This window comes from Chironomus tepperi, unplaced genomic scaffold (genome assembly GCF_022539635.2).
Source record: "Chironomus tepperi strain 1889 unplaced genomic scaffold, CSIRO-AGI_Ctep_v1 contig_85, whole genome shotgun sequence".
NCBI classification, from domain to species: domain Eukaryota; kingdom Metazoa; phylum Arthropoda; class Insecta; order Diptera; family Chironomidae; genus Chironomus; species Chironomus tepperi.
The window spans coordinates 7,848,875-7,875,357 of NW_027226207.1; the positions used below are offsets into that span (position 1 = coordinate 7,848,875).

Here is a 26,483-nt window from a genome sequence, read left to right on the forward strand (position 1 = left end):
AATGTTGTGAGGTTTTGAAGATAACAGCTGTTGAATGGTTTTGAAATTTGAATTCAAAACAACCGTTAGAATTGACCTTGATATTGAGTTTAGCTCTTTAAAACCTAATTGAAAGTTCTTGCATGATCCAATCTAATCTTAATTTTTCTTGCTCCAGCTTACAATAATTTCATCCATAACATGCCCTAAATCCTGAATTATCTGCAATTAACCAAATTTTCTTATCCACTTCCAGCAATTATTATCCACAAAAACATTTTTTTAATACTTTTTTATATTTTCTTCATTTCAACATGTTATCGTTTACACACACACTTCACATTTAAGATAAATTTGAAATAAGACTTTTAACTAATCCAAAAGACATCTAATGTAGGTTTTATACAATCGGAATGAAGACAGTTATAGATGATTTCGAACAATAATAATATAATAGCACAATATATTTATAAGTAAGCACCAAATGCCTTAACCGCGATTAGCTCCAACCATCATGTCTTCAGCTGAGAACATTCCCTTGGCTCTTCGCAAAATTGAGTCCTTGGATGGATCATATGGATGATCTAAAAATGAACAACATTATTAAATATCTCTGAAAGTTATAGCTATGACAAGAATGTCTACCTTTCGATGGAATTTCAAGAATTGCAGGAACTGGTGATGTATGAGCATCAATGACATGACGAATCAATTCAGCACAGTTTTGATTGATGAGAATAATGTCAATATCATCACGCTTAACGAATCTCTTGAAGCAGTCTTCGATTTCACTTACAGCTGTATCTGTGGATTAAGAAAATATTTTATTGATCCAGTAGATAAAGAAATTATTAATTAATTTACTTTTATCAACAACCATGAAATTTGGATGACGATTTTTGTTTATTTCACCAACTCCACCGAGTAAGAAACCGACGCAAGTGTCCTGAAATGCAACAAATCATTGAGGATTAATAATTTTAAAATTTTCTTTTGCAAATTTCATGATTTTGCAATTTTTTACATCTTCTACATCCTTACCTCATCACCAATGACTGACAAGAGTTTTCCCTTGATTGCTGAGTGTAATGCCATGTTGAATCAATTAAATTACTTTGGATTTAGTTAAATAATTTAATTTTTCTTCTATCAAGTCAATTTGTTGTTGATCCCGTGACTTGAATAGCTGCGTGACCCCCGAAGTTCAGGGGTATGAAAGTTTGGAAAATTATTTGAATTTTGAACGTGGATAACGGTTTTTTGGGATTTTGTTATTTCCGTTTTAATATTAATTACAGGATGTTTAGGGCTTGAATCAGCAGATATGAATGGTATGTGGTATTTTTCAACTTCCTGGATATTTAGAATTTCTTTAAAACTTTAAAAATCATAAAATAATGAATTCAAGTTCCAACGGTCAAGAATTCAAATTTTACGTACGTATTTTTGGATCTGTTCAGTAATTTGTTTACAAGTTTTTATCAGTTTTGTTAGATTTTTTGTTGTTTTAATGTTCTTTTAATAAATTTAGTGCTTTAAACCAGTTATTAACAAGTTTTATGTGATTCATAAGTTTTTATACCATTCTATCAACAACATACATTCCGAATAATACGATGACTTCCAGTACAATAGATCATTTAGACCTTACAAAGTTACCAGTAAATGAAAAGACAAAATTATGTGCAATTCTCGATCAGAATGACTCATGGATGGAACTTGCAAAGCTTATGATGTTTCCGGAGTTTGAAATATTTGTAAGCATGACTTCATAATATTCTATAAATAGCTTAATTGATAAAATTCTCAAAAACTTCCAGGACATGAAAACAGAAGCAGACAGAAAAAGAAAATCCACATCAGAAGTCTTACTGGCTAAATGGTCACGTCATGGACATAATGTGACAGAGTTATTCAAACTATTAGCACTCATGCAAGATTATCAAGCAATGGAAACAATTAAGAAATGCGTGGATGTTCGCTATCATGTTTGGATTAAGCCGATTCCACCTCATTTGTCTAGATTGATAAATAAGGAAGCATCAATTAAAATCAACAACGCAAATGAAAACGCACAGCAAAGTCAAATATTCGCAACGCAAAAGAATAATAATGAACAAAACAATCAAGTTCAAAATTCTGATTTTAGAGACAATTTAAGAGACTTGAATATACCAGAAATTCCAGTTGAAGAACTTGCACAAGCCACAGACAATTGGTCAGATAAGAATATATTAGGAAAAGGTGGATTTGGTACAGTCTATAAAGGCGACTGGCTATCAACAAAAGTTGCAGTCAAAAAGCTTGAATATCGTGAAAGTAGATCAGGAACGTCCCGTGACTACTTAATGCAAAGTTTGAATGAATTAAGACATTTGAATCACTGCAGACATGACAACATATTACCAATTTATGGATATGCTATTAAGGATGATACATGTCTAGTTGTGTATCAATATTTAGCAGGTGGAAGTTTGGAAGAAAGATTATCAAGGAAGAACTACAGAGAACCACTGACATGGCTTCAACGATGGAACATCTCAAAAGGAACTGCGAGGTATGTACTTCAAAATAATTTTATTTATTAGCTGGACGTGACACAATGGCAATGTAAGCAAATGCACCGCACTTTGGAATTGGCTGCGATACCAAAAATGCACCATGATCAGGAGAATTTTGCATGACCAAAGGGAGCTTCAAGTCGTCCGGGAATATGTCCTCTTTGCTCATGTCTGGTATTGGACCGACTTTGTCTAGTGACGAGAAATTTGGTGGAACATTGAATGGTGCTGTTAGTTTGCCTGTTGTACTTTGAAAGACTAGATACATGATGATGTTGTTCCTTGATTCCAAATCTGACATTTTTGTTGAGAAACTGCTGAGCTTGTCGACCCATTTGATTGCTAGGATTTTGTCTGGAAGATGGGAAAATGAGATAAAGTCATTGTTTACTGGATCTTTTAATCACTGGATCTTCTAAAAATCCCAAAACTCACCATTTTCCGCCAAATTTGACAAGTTCTCTTGCATTTTACTTCGAAACATCTGAAAGCGTGCATTTAGCGACTGTGCTGAAACTTTTGCTGCTGTTGCCATAATTTTAAGTCAATATTGATGTACTTTCACGAAACAAATGAAATTTAATTAAAATTTTCAATATTTCAATGGTTACTGAGATCAATTTTTGTCATATTTAGGGGTCTTCAGTATCTTCATCGATTCAGTGTGAAGCCATTGATCCACGGAGACATTAAACCTGCAAATTTGTTGCTCGACACATGCTGTGAGGTGAAAATTGGAGATTTTGGATTGACTCGAGAAGGTAAGTGATTAATTGACCTTGAAAATCCAGTAATTCAATTAAAAATCCACTCAGGTCACAAACAAGATGACTACCAAGAATTATCCCGAGTCTTTGGCACACGTCCGTACTTACCACACGAATTCCTCAACTCCCATCTATTCTCAACAAAAATTGACGTCTTTAGCTTCGGTGTTGTGCTGTTTGAACTAGCAACAGGTCTTAAAGCACATGATAAAACCAGAAAAAGTCCATTCCTTTATGATCATATGTCAAAAATTGATGAATCATCTATTGACAATATAAAAAGGATAATTGACATGTCAACACCTAATGATGATGCATGCTTAAATTTGTGTCAATTGATGGTTTATTTGGGAAAGAAGTGCTGTGACTTTAACCCCAATTTTAGGCCTGATATGTTTAGTGTTCTTAAGGCATTGGAAGCATTTAACCCTGTCATTAATGTACCTGAAAGGGAAGCTTAGGATTGGAATGTGAGACTTATTTGATGGTGCTGATATTAAGTTAAGCTCAAGTATCGAATAATCATGATTGATGGATATTTCCATAGAAGCAATGCATATTTTACAGAGGTTGAAGACAAATTGAATTCGCCAAAATCGATTGAAATTTGTATGAAATGTTATACTTCACAAGTGAAAGCAGAAAAAAAATACATTCAAATTTTAATCGGTTTTTGTTAACCGGAGTGAATTCAAGTCGACTTCGACATCTGATATTTGAAATTTTTATTCATATTCAATATGAAATCTATGTTACAATTATTGTTATGTATCGAAGATTGTTTTATAGAATTTTTACCCAGTTTTACAATATATATTAAAGAGATTTTATTACAAGAATTAGATCTATTTTATTCATTTTGGCGTACAGTTCCGACGTTTTTTGGTATTTAGGGTTGCATGACTTCAATATCAACAAATCAGGAGTTGAGATAAATTCATAGTCAGGTGTCATCGATTTAACCAATTTTGTAGAATTTGTTATGAGGATATCTAGGAAATATTGAGGTTTTGTAGCTTACCAGTCCACCTTCTAGATGTAGTTTCTTCTGCAGATTCCTGTCTTCCGTGGATGACCCCTTCCGCAGGTTAGCACCGTTCGTCAATTGCCCTTGGAAACCCATTTACTACTAAACTTAGTCGAGAATCTAAATTTAGTCATAAAATCTCATTCGACTCAGATCAAGGATGTCTGTCAAGGTGTGCCGCGGAAAATATAGGGTTGCCCACCTCTGGTTTGAAGTTTATTATTAATACATAGCACAAGCTGCAAAATAGAAAGTTGTAAATCAAGAACTCTTGGCCTTTCCAAGATCGCAATGACAACAACTGATGCGTCATAACTTTATTGCGTCGCTCTCAATTCAAAATTCCTTGTTATAACCTCATCTTCAGTAAAATTCATACCAAAAAACCCCAGAAAGCAACATCAAAACCTGAAAAATAAATCAACAGCATATCGAATTCGATTGATTTTCACCAAAAATACCTCAAGGCAGCCTGAAAGAAAAGCGGAAATGTTTACACACAAAAAAACGTTCATTTTTTTTTAATAATTTTCATTTTTTATTGTTATTTTCATTTCTTCTTTTCATCATCGTTCATTTAACATATATTTCATATCTCTTCTTCCTGATTCCTTCAATCGATTAAACTTTCTTTTACGCTAGAAACAAGAAAAAAATTTTCCTTATGAAATGTGTAAAAACTTTCCTTTTCAAGACACTCTCAATATTTATTTATTCTTTGCTTATTGGTCATGAAACGAATGTGGCTTGATTCACAACTTTTATTCCTTTCAAATTCAACGGTTCCTATAATTTACAGCTTTTACTTCTCTTACCATTAAATTGACGATATTTTGAATAATTTATACAAGGAAGTATGCGAAAAAAGGATGAGTTGATTGGTTGTGATGTCTTTTGGGTAATTGGGAGGTTCTTGGACTTAAATGCTTCTTATGTCGTCTTTAGATTGTCAAGAAGCTTCGGAACTCATGTAGATTGCTGCTAGAGTTAACTAACTAGAACTCGATATAAATTAAATTCTGGTCACTAACTATAAACATACCATAACATAAATTAGCTATCCGGCTATTTCTGACATCCAATTTCTAAAAATACAAATTGATCGTCCCTGACTATCCACGACAAAGTAGGAAACTGACTCCTAAAAACCTATCAATTTCCCAATAGACATCACTTACATCCAACCCCTAAACAGGACATGATTATTTTTTGTACGAATAAATATGACACAAATCATAATAAAAACAAACAAGAATTCTTCCACATTTGGAAGCTTAAAAAAATATTTAAATTAAAAAAAAAACAAACAACCAAAATAATAAATTAGGTGAAAAATAAAATAAAGTTTTGAACATTATTGTCCTAAAACTATGTCTAAGTGACTATACATTAAATAAAAATTGACTAAAAATCAGTTTTTTGATATAAAAAGAAGCCTAAAATTTTTGTTTTTTTATTCGTTTAGCACTTAATAGTATGTATTATAATAAAATGTTGTAAAAGCCTTCATATGCAATAGTTCTGTATGTAAAAATGTCAATTCTTATGCATGATAACATTTTTAGCGCTTTTTATTTTGCCTCATAAAATTGTATGGTTATTTAGCTGTCGATAGTTATTGTTTTTTTATAGCTGACTATATAATGTAATAGAGGTCATATTAAAGTACCTTTTTAGTCGACTTTAAATGGCTATTAAGAGCTTTTTGGGAGTACGTTAAATCTTATTTCAATTTCTTGGGGAATTTCTTCATTAAAAACTCATTTTATGGACATTTGGAAAGTCTTGCCTTTATTTAATGATGACAGACATTCGTGGAATTTAAGGATGAATTATTCAGTTTCGTTGAGTTTAATAAGAATTCTTAAAATTCATTAAGGCGGAAGCAATTATCAAATTCTTATTTGTAGCTTCGTTTAATCAAGAAATTGCTCGACTTTTATAATTTTTCATTAACTGAATGTGATTAGTAACCATAGAAAGACTAGATTCCCGATGCGACGTAAAATAGAATGTGGTTCAAATAATACAATTCGGCTAATCAATCCAAAATCCCGACTTCAGAGTGAGGTGATTCTTCCTTGTTGACTTAATCGGAATCACCAATATGACACCATGTCAGAGTCACGTCGGTCTGGTGTCGAACTTTGGATCTAATAACCAACTTGTGGTATTTGGAGGAGTCCATGCTTTGAACTTCACGTGACTGTCTAATATTGGCAGCGCATAGGCTGCCCACTGTCCTAGAGTAGCTTCATATTTCAAGCTCATCTCATTACTAGAATCCTTCTATGATCATCATTTGTATACCCCTTGATGGGCTTTTTAGGCTTCGAAATGACAATTTTCACCCTAATTTGACCATTTAGTCGATTACAAAATCAAAATCTCAATACACAAACTGACACAGACATCCATTCTATTAGGCCGTCCAAAAATTAATTCTTCTGATGAAGGAATGTCTGCATCCTCTGTCAAATCCTAATAAAACTCCCTTAATAAATGCGCTATAGTCATCAAATATTTCAATTCGTATATTTAATAATTCTTTCTCATAAAAAGTGTATCCCTATAAATTGCCAAATTGCCTATAGCGTAGGCCATAACAACACCAAAATTAATTTCTCAAAAAAACAAGAATATTGAAAAATTGTTGCCCCTAAAGTGTATGCAATATGTAGTATAAATACCTTTAAATTTTTGGGTTGAAAATTCCGTTATTAATAATTATCACGATATATAGAGAAAGAATGTATATATATGGATATAATGGATGTATATTGAGCACAAAATTGTTGGTATTATCAATATTGATCGTTGGGCTATTGTTGCTGATGTACAGTATTCAATTTAGTACTTCTGTTCCATTATTTGTATATTGCGCTTGTAAATAATCTATAAAATTATTATACTCATATCAAAGTGCTGTTTCCAATGAGGCTGCAATGTTGTTGCTATTTGGCTTCAATGTTGAATCCTTGCTATTGATATTATTTTGTGTAACAATTCCTGTATAATGACCGCCATTCTTAAAAACTGCTGTCTTATTGTTATTATTATTGATATTGTTTGGTATTGCAACAGATGACGTTGTACTTGTATTTATGCCAAATAAAAATTGTGCACGTTGTTGTTGGATATTATAATGTGGCGCCGATTTTTTATGTTCACGAATTTCATTCTCAGTGAAATTATTTTCTTCTTGTTTAATGAATAAATTCTCTTTTAGACTTCCAACTTTTTCTTCATCAACATCACGTTCCACTTCCGGTGCGTTGTCTATAACAATTTCAGGTGACTTAATAATCTCAATTGGCTTACGTTGTTGACTAGTATTCGGTGAACTTTCTTGCTCCTCATCGTTTGCTGCTTCTGGTATTGCCGTTGATATTACATCGGTTCTTGTGATGTTTTGTATTCTCCATCCGTGCTTCTGTTTACCGCCAGGTTTCGTGGGTGAATTTGAGATGCCTGAACCAAATTGACCTTGTCGTATCATGCGACGTGTTGCAAATGTTTTAGGTGAACCGCTCAAATCGAGAATGTTCATGCTACTGTTCATGTTATTACCGGGAGCTGTTGGCGTTGGCGATGTTGACTTTTGTACATTACTTTTTGATAATTTAAGCTGCTCGACGGCTGAGATTTTTCCAGCACGAGCTGTCGTCTTATTTAGTAGTAATTTCTTGAAATCCATTAAGCTTGTCTTTGGTGTTCCTAATCGATCAGAGCATGTTGATGACGGAACTTCGACATTATTTGATGACCAACTATGTCTCGATCTTCCTGTCTGTTGTGGCTCAAATATCGTTTTTGGTGTCGAACGACCGGAATTAATTGGCGAATTTCCATGTGACCTTATTCCCGAACTAATTCTAAGTCGTGTACGTAAATCTTCAGTCAGTGACGTTTTCATTGGCGACATTTGTATGGCAGACATTGGCTTTTGTGGTGTGGATGTAGAAAATTTACCCGAATTTCTTGGATCAATTGGTGACATAATTTTAATATCATCATCGTCATATTCTTCCTCAACAATTCGTTCGTTTAGTTTCGTTACCGGTACAGGCGAGAAAAATTCAAAGCCCAACGGTGTTGTCTTTAAATTATTCCTATTCTTATTTGGTGTCGAGTATAGACTCTCAATATTTTGCATATTGTCATCTCTCGTTTGATATGCATTATCAGGTTGATAACGTTGTGATGCAGCTTTTTGTCTTGGCTGCAATGTCCAATACATATTTGAATTCCTTTGGAATGGAATCTCTTCATATCCATCGTAATTTAATGATGTTGTCATGTGGTTGTCATGGTATAAATGTTGATAGTCTAAAATACGGAAATGGGAATCATTTCAGTGCTATTTTTTTGGGGGTATTTATTGTGCTTTTTTGAATTGAACTATGTGCATGTTTTTGAGACAATGTTTGATGAATTTTGTGGGGTTGCTCAGCTGTGATGTGTGATTTTGATGAGGGGAGGGATTGGGAGAGGTCTGAAGTTGGGCATGATGCTGGGTGGCATGAAATACTCTTCTAATGGTATGACTCTTGAGGATTTAGGGAAAGGATACATAGGTTTGCAATTAAGCAGGGCCAAGTCACTATAGAAGCGATCCATGGGGAAATTGGACTAGGAATAAGACAATAGAGAATATTAACACATTTAAATAGGAATTAGGATGTGTCTGGTTGCATTTAAGCAGGATCAAGTTACTTTGGATGCAATCAATGGTGAATTAAAACCAGGAATAGGGAAAATAGGGGATATGGATGCATTTAAGTAGGAACTAGGATGTTCCGGGTTGCATTTAGGTAGGATTAAGTCAATATGGATACAATCCATGATAAATTAAGACCAAGAATAAGGATATAGAGGATAAGGAGACATTCAAATAGGTGGTAAAGGTTCAATATCTATAGATACATCCTTAAAAACTCAGAAACTCTGACTACAAGCTTCAAATAAGGACATCACACGCGAACAACCCCAAATGGATTTACAATCAATTTTTCATCTCAAAAATCTCCTTTCACAACAACCAATTTTGGTCCAAAAAATAAAAACGTCAATCCATAGCAACTGTCATTAAAAACAATAATCAAATCATGACAAATTAAACACACTCATTCCGCAAGCAAATATTAAACAACTGAAACCACTTGAATAATTAGCAAACATGAACAATAATAATAAAAACACCATAAAACGAGTATAATTAAGTGAATTATTTTAATCGTAAGTGAGAAGCTCTTTGCAAAGCATCCAAATCCAAAAAATGTGTAATGTGATTTTAAACGGCTTGTGTGTTGTGCAAAAAGAAAAAGTAATAATAATGATCAGGTTTTACAATCCTGCAAGGCATATTTCGCTGTCGAGGAATTCCTACATAACTTCTTATTCGTTGCTCTTTTTTTCATGAGAATGAACTTGGAATAAGCATTAGAAAAAAGACTGACTCGTGGCTTCTTGAAATTTAAGAATTTTTAACAAGAAAAAAATTCATGAATTTAAATTTTCTGACGTGGGTGAGGTTACATCTCCGCCTGTGTATTCGTTGCTTATGCGTCCTATAATGCGATTCACAAGACTTATTGTTTATTGATTTTCTAAGAATTATTTAATATTTAGAAGGCGGAGGTGTTATTGATAGAAATGACCATCGAATTGTGAATGGAAAATGGAGATGATTAATTAATGAGGCTTTGGGGTATTGAAAATGATAGCTGTTATGAATGAGAATGGTCAATTGAAAATGCATTGAAGCTTAGCATTAAGTCTGAGAGGTATTTTGATTAATTGCAGACACTCCCGAGTGGATTTTATATTAATAGACAAGTTGTGTGTCTAGTTTTGAAGATGACAAGTTGTGTCCAGAGTTGGGAGGACTTAAGGAGTCTGGACTCCAAAAAGCCATCTCCAGTCGAGTCTGAAGGTGTTTCTACTGAAATAATGCGACTGATGAAGACAGCGTCGAATAGAACAGACTGAAACTAGTCGACCGTATATTAAAGTACAAACTTGACATTTCATGGCAAGTAGCACAATTATTAAGTCTACAACTAATCATACGGTCAATAAATCGTAATTTGTTACACTCTGGAATACTGCACTGAGCATTAATAAATGGCAATTGATAGCCATCCCACAACAGGCATCAAATACTAAAGTCTATGAAAAATTTCAAATTCTCTCATCATAAACAGCCTTTTGCCAACCTCAAAACGCGTTTAAGACATAAACATCATTTGTCACGGCACAACACGTCAGAATCATAAATCTGTCACTAATTAACCCCATACTCTCCTCATTAGAGCTGTTCAAGACACAGCATCGTTTTGCTTTTATACCTCAAAACTTCTTTATCACATTCGTCATTAACTCACATGACATCAGCGTATATGCCTTGCATAAGTGCAAATAATTGTGCAATGCTTATTATTTCCCATTTATTTTTCATTTAACGTTTATTTCTTTTTTGCAAGCATGTTTATTATTAGTTATAAAAGAGTAGGAATCATAAAACCAACATATAAATGCATGAAACAAAAAAACAGCAGCAAACAAGTTAATTAAAAATCAGTGGAAGAAGAAAAAAAAAATAATTAAAACACTCAAAGTTCTCCTTTTTTTTGTTTTTGTTTTATGTACAGCACAGAAAATAATTATAAATATTATTTATGTATTATTTACAAGAATATAATTATGATGCTTTATTAAGTATGTGTATATTTTGTGTTATATTGAATTCAGTTCATAAAAAAAAATTAATAATATTAATAATTAAAATAAAATAAATAAGTTACATGGGTGATGTGGGGTGTGTAGGTGAGGTAGATAGTCAGAAATATGTATGAAAGTGATAGATTTCTTAACAGACATTGAGCACACTCACGTGACCACGTGATACGACCATGAGACACTCAAATATCCATGTGATACGACCATGTCACATGAGACAGTCACATATGACCATTAGACAATCACATAAAAATGTGATATGACCATGTCACATGTGGCAGTCACATATGACCATTAAACAGTCACATAACAATGTTATTTGTCCAACATGTGATATGACCATGTCACATGAGATAGTCACCAATGTGATCTGTCCAACGTATTCACGTGTCATGTGATACGGCTACGATACAATCACATACCTATGTGATATGGTCACGAAACAATCACATAACCATGTGATGTGACCATACCACCATCATGTCCACATGCATTCACGTGAGTCTGCTCATTGTCCGTTACAGAATTGCAAGAATTCAACATTAAAAATCGATTGCGGTATTTAAATGATGAAGGACTAAAATTAACTTTAATTTTCCACGAAATAGCTTCGAGAGAAAATCTCTTCTTATGTGCCCTTAATTGGCAAAATAGCTGACAAGAGTCTGTGGTTGATGAACAAAATTAAAAGTTGTGTATATATATAAATTTTTTTTTGCGAATTTCAATTATTCACGTTACGATGGATATGACGGGAAAAATAAAAGTTAAAATTAATGGAATTTTTTTTTTATTCGTCGACTGGGTGATCATGACGTTCATAATCAGCTTCGCTAGCTTTTGCCCTTTTCATTAAAGAAGTTTTTTATGAATAATTTTTACATTTCAATGCAAATTGAGATCAACAAGTTATTTGACTGAACCTTTTTGACTGATGATTGAGATGTTTTTGTTGAGTTTTTGGGGATTTATTTGAAGTTTTTTTAGGTTGTCTTCTTGATGTATGGAGTTGATGCAATGAAGAGTAAAATGTCGAATGGATGCAGTTTGTGAAGAAGTTTTGAAATTGTTGATGAATTTTTAAGGGAGTTCCAACAATATATGATATTTGCTATTAATTAACAAATGGCATCTTGATGACATTAGTCAGTCTTAGAGTTAGACATGGAACTAGTCAAATAAAAGACTTTCAAGATTATTCCAAAGCTCAGAGTTGACTTGAAAATTAAGACGAATCTGAGCAGCAAAAGGTGTTTGCTAATGCATCGCTATGTCACCATATCAATGTCAAGGTTCTGACCACCCCATGACTGCTGATTTCGACCCATTTCTACAGCGAAACATGCGATTCTCAACATGATACACAACTCAGTTGAATTGAGAGCTTCCTTATAGATTACTGAATGATTCTCGGCGGCAGAAGCATTTCACCGAATTCAGCCTTAACCTATCATTACTCCGAATTATTTATCATCATGTCGCAATCTGCACAGCATGCCAATTTCGATTCCCTTGACCCAGAAAATCTGACCTATTTATATAAACTCATTCTTTTTCTATCAATCACAAGTCTTAACTTCATGAAACTCTACCCAAAACCCAACTTCACATCCATTATATCAATATCAACCAGCTACTACAAAAATTTTGTCATTCCATTCAATTTAATAAAATATCTATCATTTAAATATTCGAAACATTCTCCTTTAACTACAGCAATTGCTACATAAAAACTCAATATGCTAACAAGAAAATCTTCATCGTTTTCTGTGTAACAGAAGCAAAAAGTCAACTCTAATTGAATATTCAATTACGTAGTCGTCAATTTCAATTCAATTTGAATATAATTAAACTCCGATGCCGAATGAGGAAATTTTCTTAGAAAATGTTTAATTTATGATATTAATATGTATCTGTTTGCTCATCATGATGAGGCTAATGAAATTTATAAATAACCCTCGGCAACTGCTCTAAAAATATATAAAAATTTTCAGATCTATTATCAATTATTAAATTTTCTTGAATGATAGGAAGGATGAATGCTTCTATGAGTTTGCATAGAAAATGACAATGATATCGAATTGCCTTCTGGCTGTTGATGTTGTTGGTATATTTAGATCAAAAAGAAAGGTAGAGTTAATATGAAGGTAGTTGAGGAATTTTTCACATGAAATTAAGCTTCGGAGAAGATATCCTTATCAGTCAATTGATCTCTGATTGTGGAGCCTTGAGGTATTACTAGATACACATGTGTATATGAATGTTGGTTGTGAAATTTGGATTGTTGGTTGGATGATGTTCTATAAAAGTGTGTTGGGATAAGGATTGACTTTGTTGTCATGTGAATGGATATGTTGCAGGGTCGCATTCAGGAGAAGGGCTTGGAGGCCATCAAGGCCAGTCATCCAGGTCAGCGTTACTCTAATTTGGTACTGAGTTCGGTTTAAAATTTAACACCAAGCTGGCATGACTCTTGCATAGTGCCAGATCAATTAACCGACTTGAGCTTTTTGGATAAGGTTTCTGAAACATGATGACTGAATTTAAAGTCCCGGAAAACTCAAATGGAAAAAATTTAGCAAAAAATCTGTTTTACGTCGGTAAAAAGCTAGACAGGGCATAGAATTGACACTTAGTCAGCATGACTCTGTCCCCTATGATTCTTGATATCTCTAATCTAATAAAGAATCTTTAGATCGAGACTTAGAATTCTTGGAAGGAAGCTGTTGACAGAGACAGTATGGCATTTGTATTGGTAATTGGCAGACGCAAACTAGCAATAGAATCAGGATTAGAAGCCATCTGAGGTATGTCATGAATCTCAATTGATCTGTGCAGTCAGCGAAGTAAGCAAGCAAGATCCGGACAATCTCATAGAATCTCAATCCCGTCTCGCCATCCGAATACAACAGTCCTAATCAGAATTACAGTCAATAAGACCTGCTATCTATTTCACTCCGTAACGCTTCATAATTCCATGCAAACAAGTTGATTGTCATAAATGCTTTCAATAATTTATTCAAAAAATCAAAGACGGAACCTAAAAGTAACAGCTATTACCGGCTATTACCATAAGCTGATAATCAAAACTTCCGACATTTCCCATTACAATGCGACACAAATAAAAAAACTTTTTTTTTTATTCAATCATCCATTCTCATTTATATATTTATAGAACAAAAGACACAGAACATCATTAATGGCATTCAAAATAAACTAAAACTTGATTTGGAAATGGATAGAAAGCAAAAAGAATTTAAATAACAAATTGAAAGCACCTCATCAACAACAATGACATGTGACCGCTCCCCTTTTCACAGCTATTTCTATCATTGTTGCATACAAATACAGTCACGAATGTGGAATTAAATTTCATTTATAATTGAATATTTTTTTTGTTCATTTCTCAGCTTCCATCAAGTGTCTTTCATCATTCAAAATACAATCGATCAACAATAGCTGAATATAATCTCGAGATGTGACCCGTTCTACATACTTTCATACATATTTATGTGTGTGTATATCATAAATTTTATAAATTAATTGATTCCATTACATATTAAGTATTATGTTGTATAATGAAGAATCAAGTGTGATGATTATTCGTGATTAAGAGTGCCATATTTTAATGTGTGATGATGATAATGTTCATATAATATTTAATATATATGTGCGGTGATAATTTATGTCGATGATAATGAATGAATTTAATGAGATCTTGTGAACTCTTTTGTAGTTAATACCTCATTTATACTTGTACTTGTTTGATACTTCAGGGGTTGATTGCTCGGAATGGTGTGACTAACTCTATTGTTTAGCTGAGTACAGTCTAGGATGTAGTCTAGAATGTGATTTAGTGCTTGAGAATGCTTAAGAATTGTTGCCAAGTTCATGGCTGATGAGGAATTGTATAGAATGTGCATTCTAAGTCTTATATAGAGATTGATACTTTATTCACACTTGATACTCGAGTTACTTAACAACAGAGCTTTAAGATGACTGAAATAATCCATAGAAAGATTGATTCTAGTCGATTTGAGATCATGTGAAACTTTAGTCAACTTCCCTAACAAGCAAAGAGACAGATTTTTGGTATCTTAGTTATCTTTCTGTCTCACAAAAGCATGCTTTTTACCTTTTAGAACTTAAAGCTCTAATATCAAGTTTTCACAAAATATACTCAATGATCCAGAACGTGAATATCGAACAAATATCAATCTCTGAGTATCACACATCTTGCACAAGTTCATAAGATATGTCTAGGTCATATTCAATCATATTGAGTCTAGAGCTCCTTGTCGACTTGAATTTCATAGGAAATTGAATCAAATTTTCCAAACAAAATCCGAATCGACTTCAAGCTCGAATGTGCACTAGCTCACAATTATAGACTTCAAACTCTATGTAAATCATATCCTAGAAACAATCCATTCTAGATTGCATTTAAAGTATTTCAAAGTAATTCATCAAGAGCAATCCGAGCAGCCAACCCTCAGACTTAATACTTTTCAATTACTTCAATCATTGTACTGACCAAACTTTTTTCTGACTTTTTCTGTATCCTAGGCATAAAAATTATTGTTTATTGTTGCTACACAAATTAAATTAATTGGATTTGTTTCATAGTCAGTCATTTGTAATGATAGCTAGCATTAAGTACTTATCCTTAATATAAATTCACGTAAATCAATCAGTGTTGCAATGGAAGATGTCTGCCGAAGACAAAGACAGCAGATTCTTCCGCAGAATTTGTCTTTCAAAAGATTTTATCTGCGGAAGAAAGTTGTCTTTTTGCAGATAAATAAAATTGTCTTTTGGAAGATTGTGTCTTCCGGTAGATTTAATCTTCCGCAGAAAACTGTCTTCCAGTAGACAAAAAAAAAGTGTCTACAGGAAGACAGAATCTGCATGTAGATTTATTCTGCCGCAGAAAAATCTACCAAAAATTTCATTTTTTTACAAAATCCCTAATTTAACAGTATATTACCTATTAATTATGTACTATCTATGTTGATAAACATCAATATTAATGTATCAATGCTTTTAAAATATTGTAGATCATTTAAAACACATGTAAATCGAGAAAAACAACTTTTGAAATTCAAACTGTCGTTATTTATTGTTTACATTTGTTTTCGCAAAATTTTGCATGAAAATTCCATGTAAATTGATTTTAAAAGCTTTGAAACATAATTATTAATGTTTTGGAACATAAATACTACATAATTAATAGGTAACATATTGTTAAATTAGGGATTTTGCAAAAAAATGAAATTTTTGGTAGATTTTTCTGCGGCAGAATAAATCTACATGCAGATTCTGTCTTCCTGTAGACACTTTTTTTTGTCTACTGGAAGACAGTTTTCTGCGGAAGATTAAATCTACCGGAAGACACAATCTTCCGAAAGACAATCTTATTTATCTGCAAAAAGACAACTTTCTTCCGCAGATAAAATCTTTATAAAGAAAGTGTCTTTTGCAGAAAAACTGGCAGATTGCAACACTGAAATCAATTTACCAAATAACATGGTGACAATATTGATGGTTCAATGGACAATTTTTGGATTAATTTGTCAAAGGGAAATTAAGTAACACGCCACAGAGTTTGTTACTCTCACTTTTATGACTTTTTGGGGTTGAATGAATTTTTAAAGGAGATGAGTATGAAATTCTTATGATTTATTGATGTGGGTTTTTGGTAAATTTGAGGATGACCTAGTTTTGAGCTATTTATGTAATATTAACCCAAATTCAAAGAATAAACCACACATCTTTAAGATAAACTAGATCTAACAAATCATAAGATGCTCCTCATAGCACTAAAATTTATGATCCCCAAGTTCACCGAAAAAGATGCTAAAATTAATTGCTCCTGAAGCTCAAAATTAAATTAATTTAATTGTTCATTTCAATAAACTCATCATCAATTAGGTCAAATTATTTATCGTCTATGCCAACAAAAAAATATTTTTGTTCTAAAAAAAAGCCTGGACACCACAATGTCAATGAAGATGAAATTTAATTTATTAGTTGAGATTTGCCCGAGGTTGTAGATGATTGGGAATGGATTTGAGGTGGTTGTTGTGTTGAAAAGTATTCTGAAATATTCTACACTCTACAAGTAATCGGAGGAGCCATTCCTGCTCGACCAGATCAACGCAAATACCACAAATCGGTTAATTAGACAAATATCTGGACTCAAGTCGGCGCAACTCAGACTTGATGACAAATTCGGTTTGAATCCGACATTATGTAAGATTTACGCCTTTTGGTGCATGATTATGGATTTATAAACCGGCTTGTGCTATTTGAGCTTGACTTGTTTGGTATTGCAAGCTGGATCGTAATTTTTCAGTTAACCCAAAGCTAAATGAGCATGTTCCTGAGCATACTCAATCAATATAATTGGATATGCTCAATTTTGTGATCATACTCATGGTTATCCTTCTTGTCTGTTAGGGTTACATGTCTAACTTGAGCATCTTTCACTGCAAATTAGTTGACAGCGACACACAGATTGCTCATCACTGATCTTAGGTATATTAACGGCAATCAGATCTCGAAATTGACTAAAATTATATATGGATTCATGTCAACTTTTTTACACAAAATCCTAGTCAACCTCGAGTCTTAATGGCAACCAAATCACATCCATTCCCATACACATACCCCCCGGGCATTGTCATTGAAAACGACATTCATAAATGAGATCTCTTAAGTTATTTAATAATTAAAAAAATCCACATAAAACACAGCATTGACCTTCAAGTGAGACAAATAAAAATAGGAGGGAATTCATGACTTAGTCTATATTACAATAAAAATTTTGTCTATCAATAATAATAATATAATAATTTTTTTTCTATCAATAACAATCGTCTCACTCGATGGTATTTAATATTAATGTTAGTAAATTAAACATAAAGCCACAAAAAAAAATCATAAATAAATAATAAACTAATGGACATTCACAAAAACATTGTTTTTTAGGTAGTTCCAACAACTACGACATATAAATGCTGAAAAATTATTCCTAATTGTCCATAAAGAGGGCATATCACGCTATTGTTGGAACTATTAAATAAACTTATACGTCTCCATTTCTTTTGTTGTGTATGTATGCACATAATATAAATCCATGAACAGGAAAATTGTCGATTTTTATTCCCTCCGAAAATGAGAAAGGAAAAACTTTTTAGTGCTGAATGATGGTTTTTTTGAAGTTTCCAAAAATGGAAACGTTTGGAATGTTTATGAGTATGGAGGAGGATAGAGTGCATTAATACTGTGTAGGATATTATGATGAGGTATAATGAGCATTTTAGGAGACCTTAGCAGACAAAGAGCATGTTCTTAAGAGCAGAGTAAGCTAAGAGCGACGCGCACAAACATGCTCTTGGTCTTTTAGGGAACGTAAAGGATCTTAAGAGCTTTGTCAACTGGTATTTACATTCTGTACTATCCTAGCGACGGAATGCTTCATTTGGAATGCATTGGCAAGCCACACAGATTTCAAAATCCTTATGGACTCAATATAGGCTCATGCATCTAATTTATGTCGCTCGAACTAGCATTTAGGGCCTATTTGGAGAGTTTGAAGGAGTGGCGTTCATGAAAAGTTGTTTTTAATGATCTAAGCCCTACCTTCCATGACTTCAACCCTTTAAAGAGTCATTAAAATAGCTAAAATCCCAAAAATCGCATCCTTCCAAATGACATCACTTAAAATCAATCTTCCAACTTCAAACAATATTAAATCACATTTATCTACAATTTAGTCACTTGAAATACTCAAAATAAATTAATATATCGATCAGAACTGACAAATTCTTTCATATTTTTGCAAGCTTGTGCTATATCCACTCATATTAATAAGAACAATTTTTTTTCCATGAGATTGCATAAATCAATCATAAATTGAGATGTGCTTATGCTGTATGCGACAATAAAATTTTATTAGTCAGACAAAATGCTGACATCCATATGAAGGAACACCGGTAACATAAAAAAAAATTCTATTTTCATCCTTTTTACGATTTTGAACAAAGTATGCGAAGACGGTGGAAAAAAAATGAATGTTGAAGGCATTGAACCCTAAGAAGAAGTAAGAAAAATATTAGTTGGAGGGTGGCAGTCTCTATTCCTATATTCCTGTCTCACTCTCACTCCCCTTCAACAAAATGTAAATATGTGTAAAGTCACAAGAGATGTAAGTGTGTAATACGTAGTAGAAGATAGGGACGAGAGGTAGGCTATAAAAGAACTGAGACTTTACGTTCTTATAATCATCATCAAAAAAAAAAAAATTGTCAGTTCGCTCGTGCTCAACAAACAGTTTCTCATACACATTTTTGTTCAGCACTTAGAAATGATGACAAGTACGAAATAAACAACGTCGGAAGACATGCACTTGACATGTGTTATTATTATATATATTTTTATCCTACTTCCTTTACCAAATTTCAGTATCAAAATTTGTCAAGACTCTTGCCTTATGACATTGACTATCCGATGGTAATGTGACCTTACTCGGTGATGGAATGTGTAATGGCATTGTTGAGGGTGGTAAATTATCGATGATATCATCAAATGATGAGTCAGTCATATAGTCGTTTAAGTCTATAGGCTTTGGTGGATCAAGTGAATAACGATTTAAGTATTTAATGTCATTTGATTTTAGTGACTCATTAAGCATCAAATCGGTGGAAATGATTGCGGATGTTGATTTTGAAAATTCTTCAATTAATTTTTCAAATGAACGCGTGACTGTCTTACTGATATTAAGGTACGGCTCATCATCACTATCAGCATAACTTTTTCTAACATTACTATTCAAATTTATGTCTAATGATTCTTTAGATTTACTCAAGTCATTTGGATCAGCATAGATTGCTGCCATACGATAACTATTGCTACGCTTTACGTGAGCTCTCATCATATTTGGGTCAATGTTTTCACTTGACTTTTTCTCATCATCCTCGACTGCCTTTATATTAATAGTTTTCGCGCTCATTTTCGGTGTAAAATCGACAATTTTTGGTGCAAATTTTTTGTTATTATTCTTACCTTCATCCAGTGCTGGTGGTTGTGGCTGTGGAGCAAAAATTGTTGCAGCACGTGATGGCGATGGTGGCGAATAAACTGGCGGACCATTACGCAATGGTGCAGCATCTTGGATATTTACGTAGGCACCACGTATTGTACCCGATGCAAGGATTTTCGATGATACGGAATTTAAATTTAATTGTAGTGCGCCATTTGGACGCATCAGGTTGTTTGAACCGTTCGATGTGGTCATTTGCACTGGTTCAGTCTTTTCGTTCTCTTCCGTTCTATTATCTGACACAGATTTCGTCACCAATTTTTGTGTATTATTATTATTATTATTATTATTCTCAATCACAATATCACTATTTTCAATTTTAGGACGATGTGATACAATTGGTCTTATCGTATTGACCGTTCTACGATATACTGATGCACTAGATGTTGTTAATTGTGTTTCTGTTGAGGTTGTAGGCTGTTTTCTGTTATGATTTTCAAGATTCAATGATGATGAACTGTTTGCATTTGACGTTGTTGTTATTGTAATGGCATCGGTTGTATCTTTCACACATGGTCCAGGGGAAAAAGTTGTAACTGCGCCTTTCTTTCGTTTCAAACTGTTACTATCATAAATTGGATTGCCTTGCGCATCCATTCTAACAATTTCACCCCTATTCACATCCCCACTTTTTTTCATATCGATTTTTTCGTCACTGTTGTTTTCGCTAATGGCCAATAGATTACTCTCGGATCGCACATTGCATGGTAGTTCATTTAACGAAACATATTCAGTCTCTTCGTTTATATTGCCGGAAAGAACTGTCGCTAAATTTCTTTTAAGAACATCACTCGAATAATATATTCCATTTGGCATACGTTTTGGTGTTTGAATTTCAGATATTGTGACATATTCATCGTTATTGGAATCAGCTTTTGTGGATGTCAATTCTTTGTTTGGTGATTTTTTTAATGGATGTAAAACGCCACGAATTTTATCGAGCATATTATTTAATGGCAATAATGGTGATGTTTTGCGACTTATTTTAATTTCATTCTGATTATTGTCATTTCCGACAATAAATGCATAGCCAGTATCCTTATTTACATTCAGTAGATTGTCTTTAATTTTTATCTCTTGCTCATTCTTATTTGTTGTCTTTTTAATGACAGACTCGTCGTCACTTGGTGTTGGAGTGATTGCAACAATTGATGGAATTCGGCTTGTGTTGATTGTCGTCTTTACTCGAATTCTTTCAGTTCTCTCGACACATTCTAAATCTGATGACTCAGAGCATTCAAATTCAGAATAAAGGCGTGCATTTTGATTTGTTGGTGATGAATTTGAGTCGACGGGCGATGAACTTGTGTTATTGCCACTATCAGGAGATTCAATGCGAGCTATTGTCGTTTCTTGTTGATGTTGATGAACGAGAGCAGCAACTTCTTTTTGTAAAAGAACTCCATTACGTTTTATCGTTCCACTCTTCTCTAAAGTACTTCCAACTGTACTTGTTGAGTAGCTACGTTCGAGTGTTCCAGAACTAGTTGAACTTCCACTGCGATTAAGCTTACATAGTGAGCTCTTTCGTTCGGGAACCATTGGACCATTTCTATCATTATCATACATTGATAGAACTGCTGTACATACGGTACCAGCTGAGCTGCTCGTCGTTGTCGATCCTTTACCAAACAATTCATATTCATTTTCGGGTGATATGACGGTTTGGTTGCCTGAACTTTCAAATGAGTTTGTACTCGACAAAGCCATTGAAGATTGCATTGGAGTTAGTGATTCTTCCTCTTTGAGTGTCTTTAGACCAGAATCAACATGGAAAGATGTATAATATCCTTCAGTATCGCATGAATAAACGGAACTAGTTTCGCCTTCGTCGACATGAAATGCATCAAACATTTGCAATTCTGGTGTTGCAGTTCCCTCACTTGTGATGCTGCTTGAAGCAGATGTGTTGAGGAAACGACGTCGACTAATAATAGAACTCGGTGGACCAGACGATGAGTGATGTGTATGGTGACTGAGAGATGTGCTTGATGCACTGGATTTTGGATGTGTTGTTGTCGTTGTAATTTCACTTCCTATTGATGTCCTGCCAGATTCAGAACTTGCACTCCAATTTCCGCTTGACGAATGCGGTTCATCCTTATTTGATACTGCACCATTGCGTCGTTGTCGTCGTATGACGGCTGTCTGCTCCCTCATTTTAACTGCGACATTTGTGGACGGAATTGGAACTTGTACTGTCGTTGTTCCAGTCGTTGTATTATTTAAACTTCTTTCGGACGATGAATATGATGGCTTTCGTTCGTGCGAAAGTCGTCTATCCTTTTCATTAATCTTCTTCTGTCTCTTATTTATTGCTTCCAAGACATTGAAATCATCAATGTCATTGGAATTTTGCTTTGCTCTAAAACTATTACGACTTGTGTCGTCGCTCGTTCCACTCAATCTATTTATCATTCGTAAGCGGTTCTTTCCCCATTGCTTCAATGAATTAAAATGAGATGATGATCGTTTAACTTCTGTCGATAATAAATCTCTTTTTAGAACATCACTCGATTTGCTGCGTGGAACAATCGTTGTTTCATTGTCACGGAATGTTGACATTTCATGTTCGCTTGCATCGCTGAAAGACAATTTATTTCTGGTTAGTTGCATGGCATTAACTCCAGTATTAAAATTTTCTTTTTTTATAAATATATATAAGCATGGGGGGCGTGTGATTGTTGTGTCTTAAGCAAGTCTTAAGTTTCAAAGGGGAGACATGTGGGTTGTGTCTAGTGTAATGTCTCGGGTAAGAGGTTTGCTTAGAGCTGGTTGCTTGGTGTACCTTGAGGTATATGGTAGTATTCTAAGTTTCTTTCTTGGACCTGCTAGCAAGTCTGTTAATACTGATTGCAGAAGCTATCTTAGGATATTAATTATAGTATACTGAAGAGTAGTAGAAGGGTAAAAATTGAAGAATACTGTCCAAAGTAGGAGCTCTGTGGTTATATGCCTGCTATAGAGTATTCTACGTACTGAGCTAAGCTCAGCTAAATGCTTCTCAAACTATGATCCACGACACACTAGTGAACCTTCAGGTATGTCCCTTAAAATATGGGGAAACATCAAGTTTATACTAAACATTTGGTTTACTGAGTAAAAATTGAAAAATCTTGAGAAACACTGGCATAGTCATATCAATTCATGTGACTAGAATTACCTGAGGCTATGACCTATAATTGAATGTTCCCTGGGGTATGACCCAATGTTGGTAAACAGAGATACATTCAAGAATTCGAAGAACAAGAACAATTTGCAACATTGGTGTATGGTCTATGATACAGACTAGTTTATACCAAGCAGCTGAAGGAGCTGATAAGCAGCCATAAGGCTGGACTAAAACTACACTTTAGTTTGGAAACTGACAATTCAACTGTGAATTCAACATGAAGAAGGTCCAGACATGACTAAATATCCCAGACACACATCATTCTTGAATGATCCCTACAGTGGAATGCATACATCTCTCACTGTGAATGTGAATATGTGAATAAGAATGCAGTAATTTTTATATTTTTCTATATAAAAACAAAAAATGAAATTCAACAAATCAACGAAGAATAAAATAAGTTTAAATGTATGCATATTTTATGTGTCGATGGAAATGCAAAATGGGTAAGAAAGAACAGTATAAACAAAATAATGACTATAAAAATCTATACTTAATGAAAATGACTTAAATCCCCCTTTCACGAGACATAGATGTGATATCTATGTAATAAAAACTTTTTTTGAGACATGGATATAAGAAAAAAAGAAACAAACATTAATTTTAATACACATTTGTGACATTTCTGTTAATTAATACTGGAGTTTGTTGTTGTTGTGTTTTAAATGAATATTCAAATTTCATTTGCAAGATGCATGTTAACAGTTGTTATTAGGATATCAATACAACATATCAATGGTAAAAAAAAGCGATGAGAAATGAAGCAAAATGAATAATGAGATATAAAAATAAATATCCGCTACTTTCATTCAAGTCGGACAAAAGCCGGCAATTAAAAACACATCAGTGCAAGCCTTTACATGCAATGCAGAATATACATACACAAAATGTGTTCGCTTAATTTAAGTTTCAGACGCATTTTTGCTCGGTTAAACGTGATCAGTTTGGATTTGTTTTGATAACGGTCGGCTTGGAGAGCATGACTCTTGCATGTTTTAGAAATTATGGGGCATGAACATTGCTCATGTACTGTTAAATGCTTTGATTTTATTTAAATTTGAAGAAACTGGGACAAAACCGTTAAAAATTTAAATTTGAATTTTGAATTTTTAAAAGTCGTTAAGATTTGAATTTTAAAAAGCCGTTAATTTTCATTTCAAAATTTACAATATTAATGCTAATTCAATCTATTTGTCATTGCATGACATTCATCAAAAATGCGCCTGATTGCTTCATGCACCAATGGCTCTACAGCTAGCCTCTTTAATTCCTACTATCTCGTATGATATATGAGACTGCTGCATTAAATTCTTTATAGTAATTGATACAATTGCTTTTAATTGCGAATTCATTGAATTAAATAGCAATTTATTCTGATTTAATGTCTCGTAAAACAAATTAACGGTAATTTACATTTTAAAATGATTGAATTTTTAATGTGTAACGGAAACACAAGTTGCCAATTTTAATCCATCAAATTAGCACAGAAAATTCATTTTCATTAATTTAGCCACAATAAAGAAGAGCTGGTAACTTAATATAGACAGTAAGAAAATTAATTCTGATTAAATTTCCATAGAAAACCTATCAAATTTCTTACTAATTAATCTATTGTGTGTATTTCAATAATCTTTGTTCCTTTTTTCCACTTCCTTCTAATGACTTTTGAGTCTCATTTCAAAGTCTATTACATACTAAAGACACAACTCGACACGCCATGCTCAAATTAAATCGATATAATGCAAAGGAATGCAAACAGGAGACTTAGTCAGGGTGTGGAGAGGGTCAGTGACTTGAAAAGTCGTCCAAAAGTTAGGAATCAGAAGAATCTGGTTCAAAACCTAAAACAACATGTCCCAGACATCTTCAAACCCACTCCACATCCAAAATTGATGTTCTTGACTATTCCCCTGATTGTAAGCATGAAAAAATGCAAATAATAATAAAAAAAGTAAAAACGAACCCATTCACAGCAATCTCTTCAATTTCCGTCTGATCAATTCCAGCTATAGTATTTCGTCTATTGCCTCTCGGCTTCCTCGAGCGTGAACGTCTCTTTACCGAGTCCGTATTGCTACTGTCATTTGCATCTTCGATTGCATGCAATCCAGTTTGTACATGCAGTAGTGACTTTCGTGCTGCCGATTGACGATCGAAACGCTTTCCACTAGTGTCGACTCGTATAAGCTGTGCGGGATATCTGTGGACGCAAAATCATATTTTATGAAAAAAATACTAATAAATATATTAATGTCATGAGATGCACATACTTTGATGCTAATATCAAGCACTGTTCCTCAGGCGACGGTAATCGGTGATCAATCGGGGCGTCTTTATCATCCACTGATCTCCTGCTGCTATTATTATGTGTACTTATCATTATTATACTATCCGTACAGTCATGTGATGTTGATGTTTGTTGCATTGATAAAATTGTTTGATCAGCAACGGATGTATTGTGTGCAACACGAACAAGACAATTAGGTGCAACTGTTTCATCCCCAATAGCTTCCTTTGATGTCCATTTTCTTAGTTCATCTAAACCAGCCGGCTAATGGGAAAATCAATGTGAAAATAAAAGGCATAAAGTCATTAAATCAAATTCAACATTAGGTTAAATAAAAATATAAACTGAAGGCAGTGGTGGGCAACTTGTGTGACGCAGCACAGCTTTGTGGTAAACAGCATGACACATGACACACGGTTCATGGCATTTTCAAACATTTTTGGCGTCACACTAATGTGTCGCGCAAGTGTCGCGTCACACTAATGTGTCGTGCAAGTGTCGCGTTACACTATAGTATCGCGTTACAATAGTGTACCGCGCAACACATGTTGCTCACCACTGATTCTGATCTAAAGGCATTCATCATCGTCTCACTCTTTACTGTATTTTCACTGTTAAGGCGTGACAACGACGAAAACAAAAAAGGTCAATAAAAGTTTTAGACACTATGCTATAGTGCGATAATCCCAAACGACACATTAAATAGTAAAAAAAATCTCTTTTTTTATTTCATTTTCAATTGCTATGAAAAATGTTTTATTTTAATTTGAACTGCCGCATATAAAAAAATAAAACGAATAAAGTCAGTAGAAATGTTTATGTGGCTTATGGTTTTGGTTAGAGGAA

At 33.7% G+C, this 26,483-nt stretch overlaps 4 protein-coding genes across 4 annotated transcripts in view; 1 reads left to right on the forward strand and 3 right to left on the reverse strand.

Annotated features, from left to right (window-relative positions):
* Nucleotides 1-262: 262 nt before the first annotated feature.
* Vha14-1 (V-type proton ATPase subunit Vha14-1) lies at nt 263-1,180 on the reverse strand. Its single transcript, XM_070634403.1, has 4 exons — nt 1,021-1,180; nt 844-925; nt 625-783; nt 263-563 (listed from the first exon to the last, which is right to left on the reverse strand). The coding sequence occupies exons 1-4, from the start codon at nt 1,072-1,074 to the stop codon at nt 469-471; spliced, it is 390 nt and encodes a 129-aa protein (XP_070490504.1). The 5' UTR covers nt 1,075-1,180; the 3' UTR covers nt 263-468.
* A 285-nt stretch (nt 1,181-1,465) lies between these two features.
* Nucleotides 1,466-4,146, forward strand: pll (serine/threonine-protein kinase pelle). The gene is made up of 4 exons (XM_070634853.1): nt 1,466-1,736; nt 1,800-2,536; nt 3,177-3,301; nt 3,356-4,146. Exons 1-4 carry the CDS (start codon nt 1,596-1,598, stop codon nt 3,766-3,768), a joined length of 1,416 nt encoding a protein of 471 aa, XP_070490954.1. The 5' UTR covers nt 1,466-1,595; the 3' UTR covers nt 3,769-4,146.
* LOC139086405 (uncharacterized) lies at nt 2,540-3,777 on the reverse strand. The gene is made up of 2 exons (XM_070634854.1): nt 2,976-3,777; nt 2,540-2,894 (listed from the first exon to the last, which is right to left on the reverse strand). The coding sequence occupies exons 1-2, from the start codon at nt 3,073-3,075 to the stop codon at nt 2,557-2,559; spliced, it is 438 nt and encodes a 145-aa protein (XP_070490955.1). The 5' UTR covers nt 3,076-3,777; the 3' UTR covers nt 2,540-2,556.
* Nucleotides 4,147-5,081: 935 nt separating the features above from the next.
* The window catches only part of gukh (NHS actin remodeling regulator GUK-holder), a 58,438-nt gene continuing 37,036 nt past the window's right edge, over nt 5,082-26,483 (reverse strand). Inside the window, exons 3-6 of the mRNA XM_070634852.1 lie at nt 25,621-25,901; nt 25,314-25,550; nt 20,142-22,762; nt 5,082-8,663 (exon numbers count right to left, since the gene is read on the reverse strand). Coding sequence (XP_070490953.1) covers nt 7,252-8,663; nt 20,142-22,762; nt 25,314-25,550; nt 25,621-25,901 — 4,551 coding nt within the window. The 3' untranslated portion in view covers nt 5,082-7,251. The remainder of the gene's footprint in view (nt 8,664-20,141; nt 22,763-25,313; nt 25,551-25,620; nt 25,902-26,483) is intronic.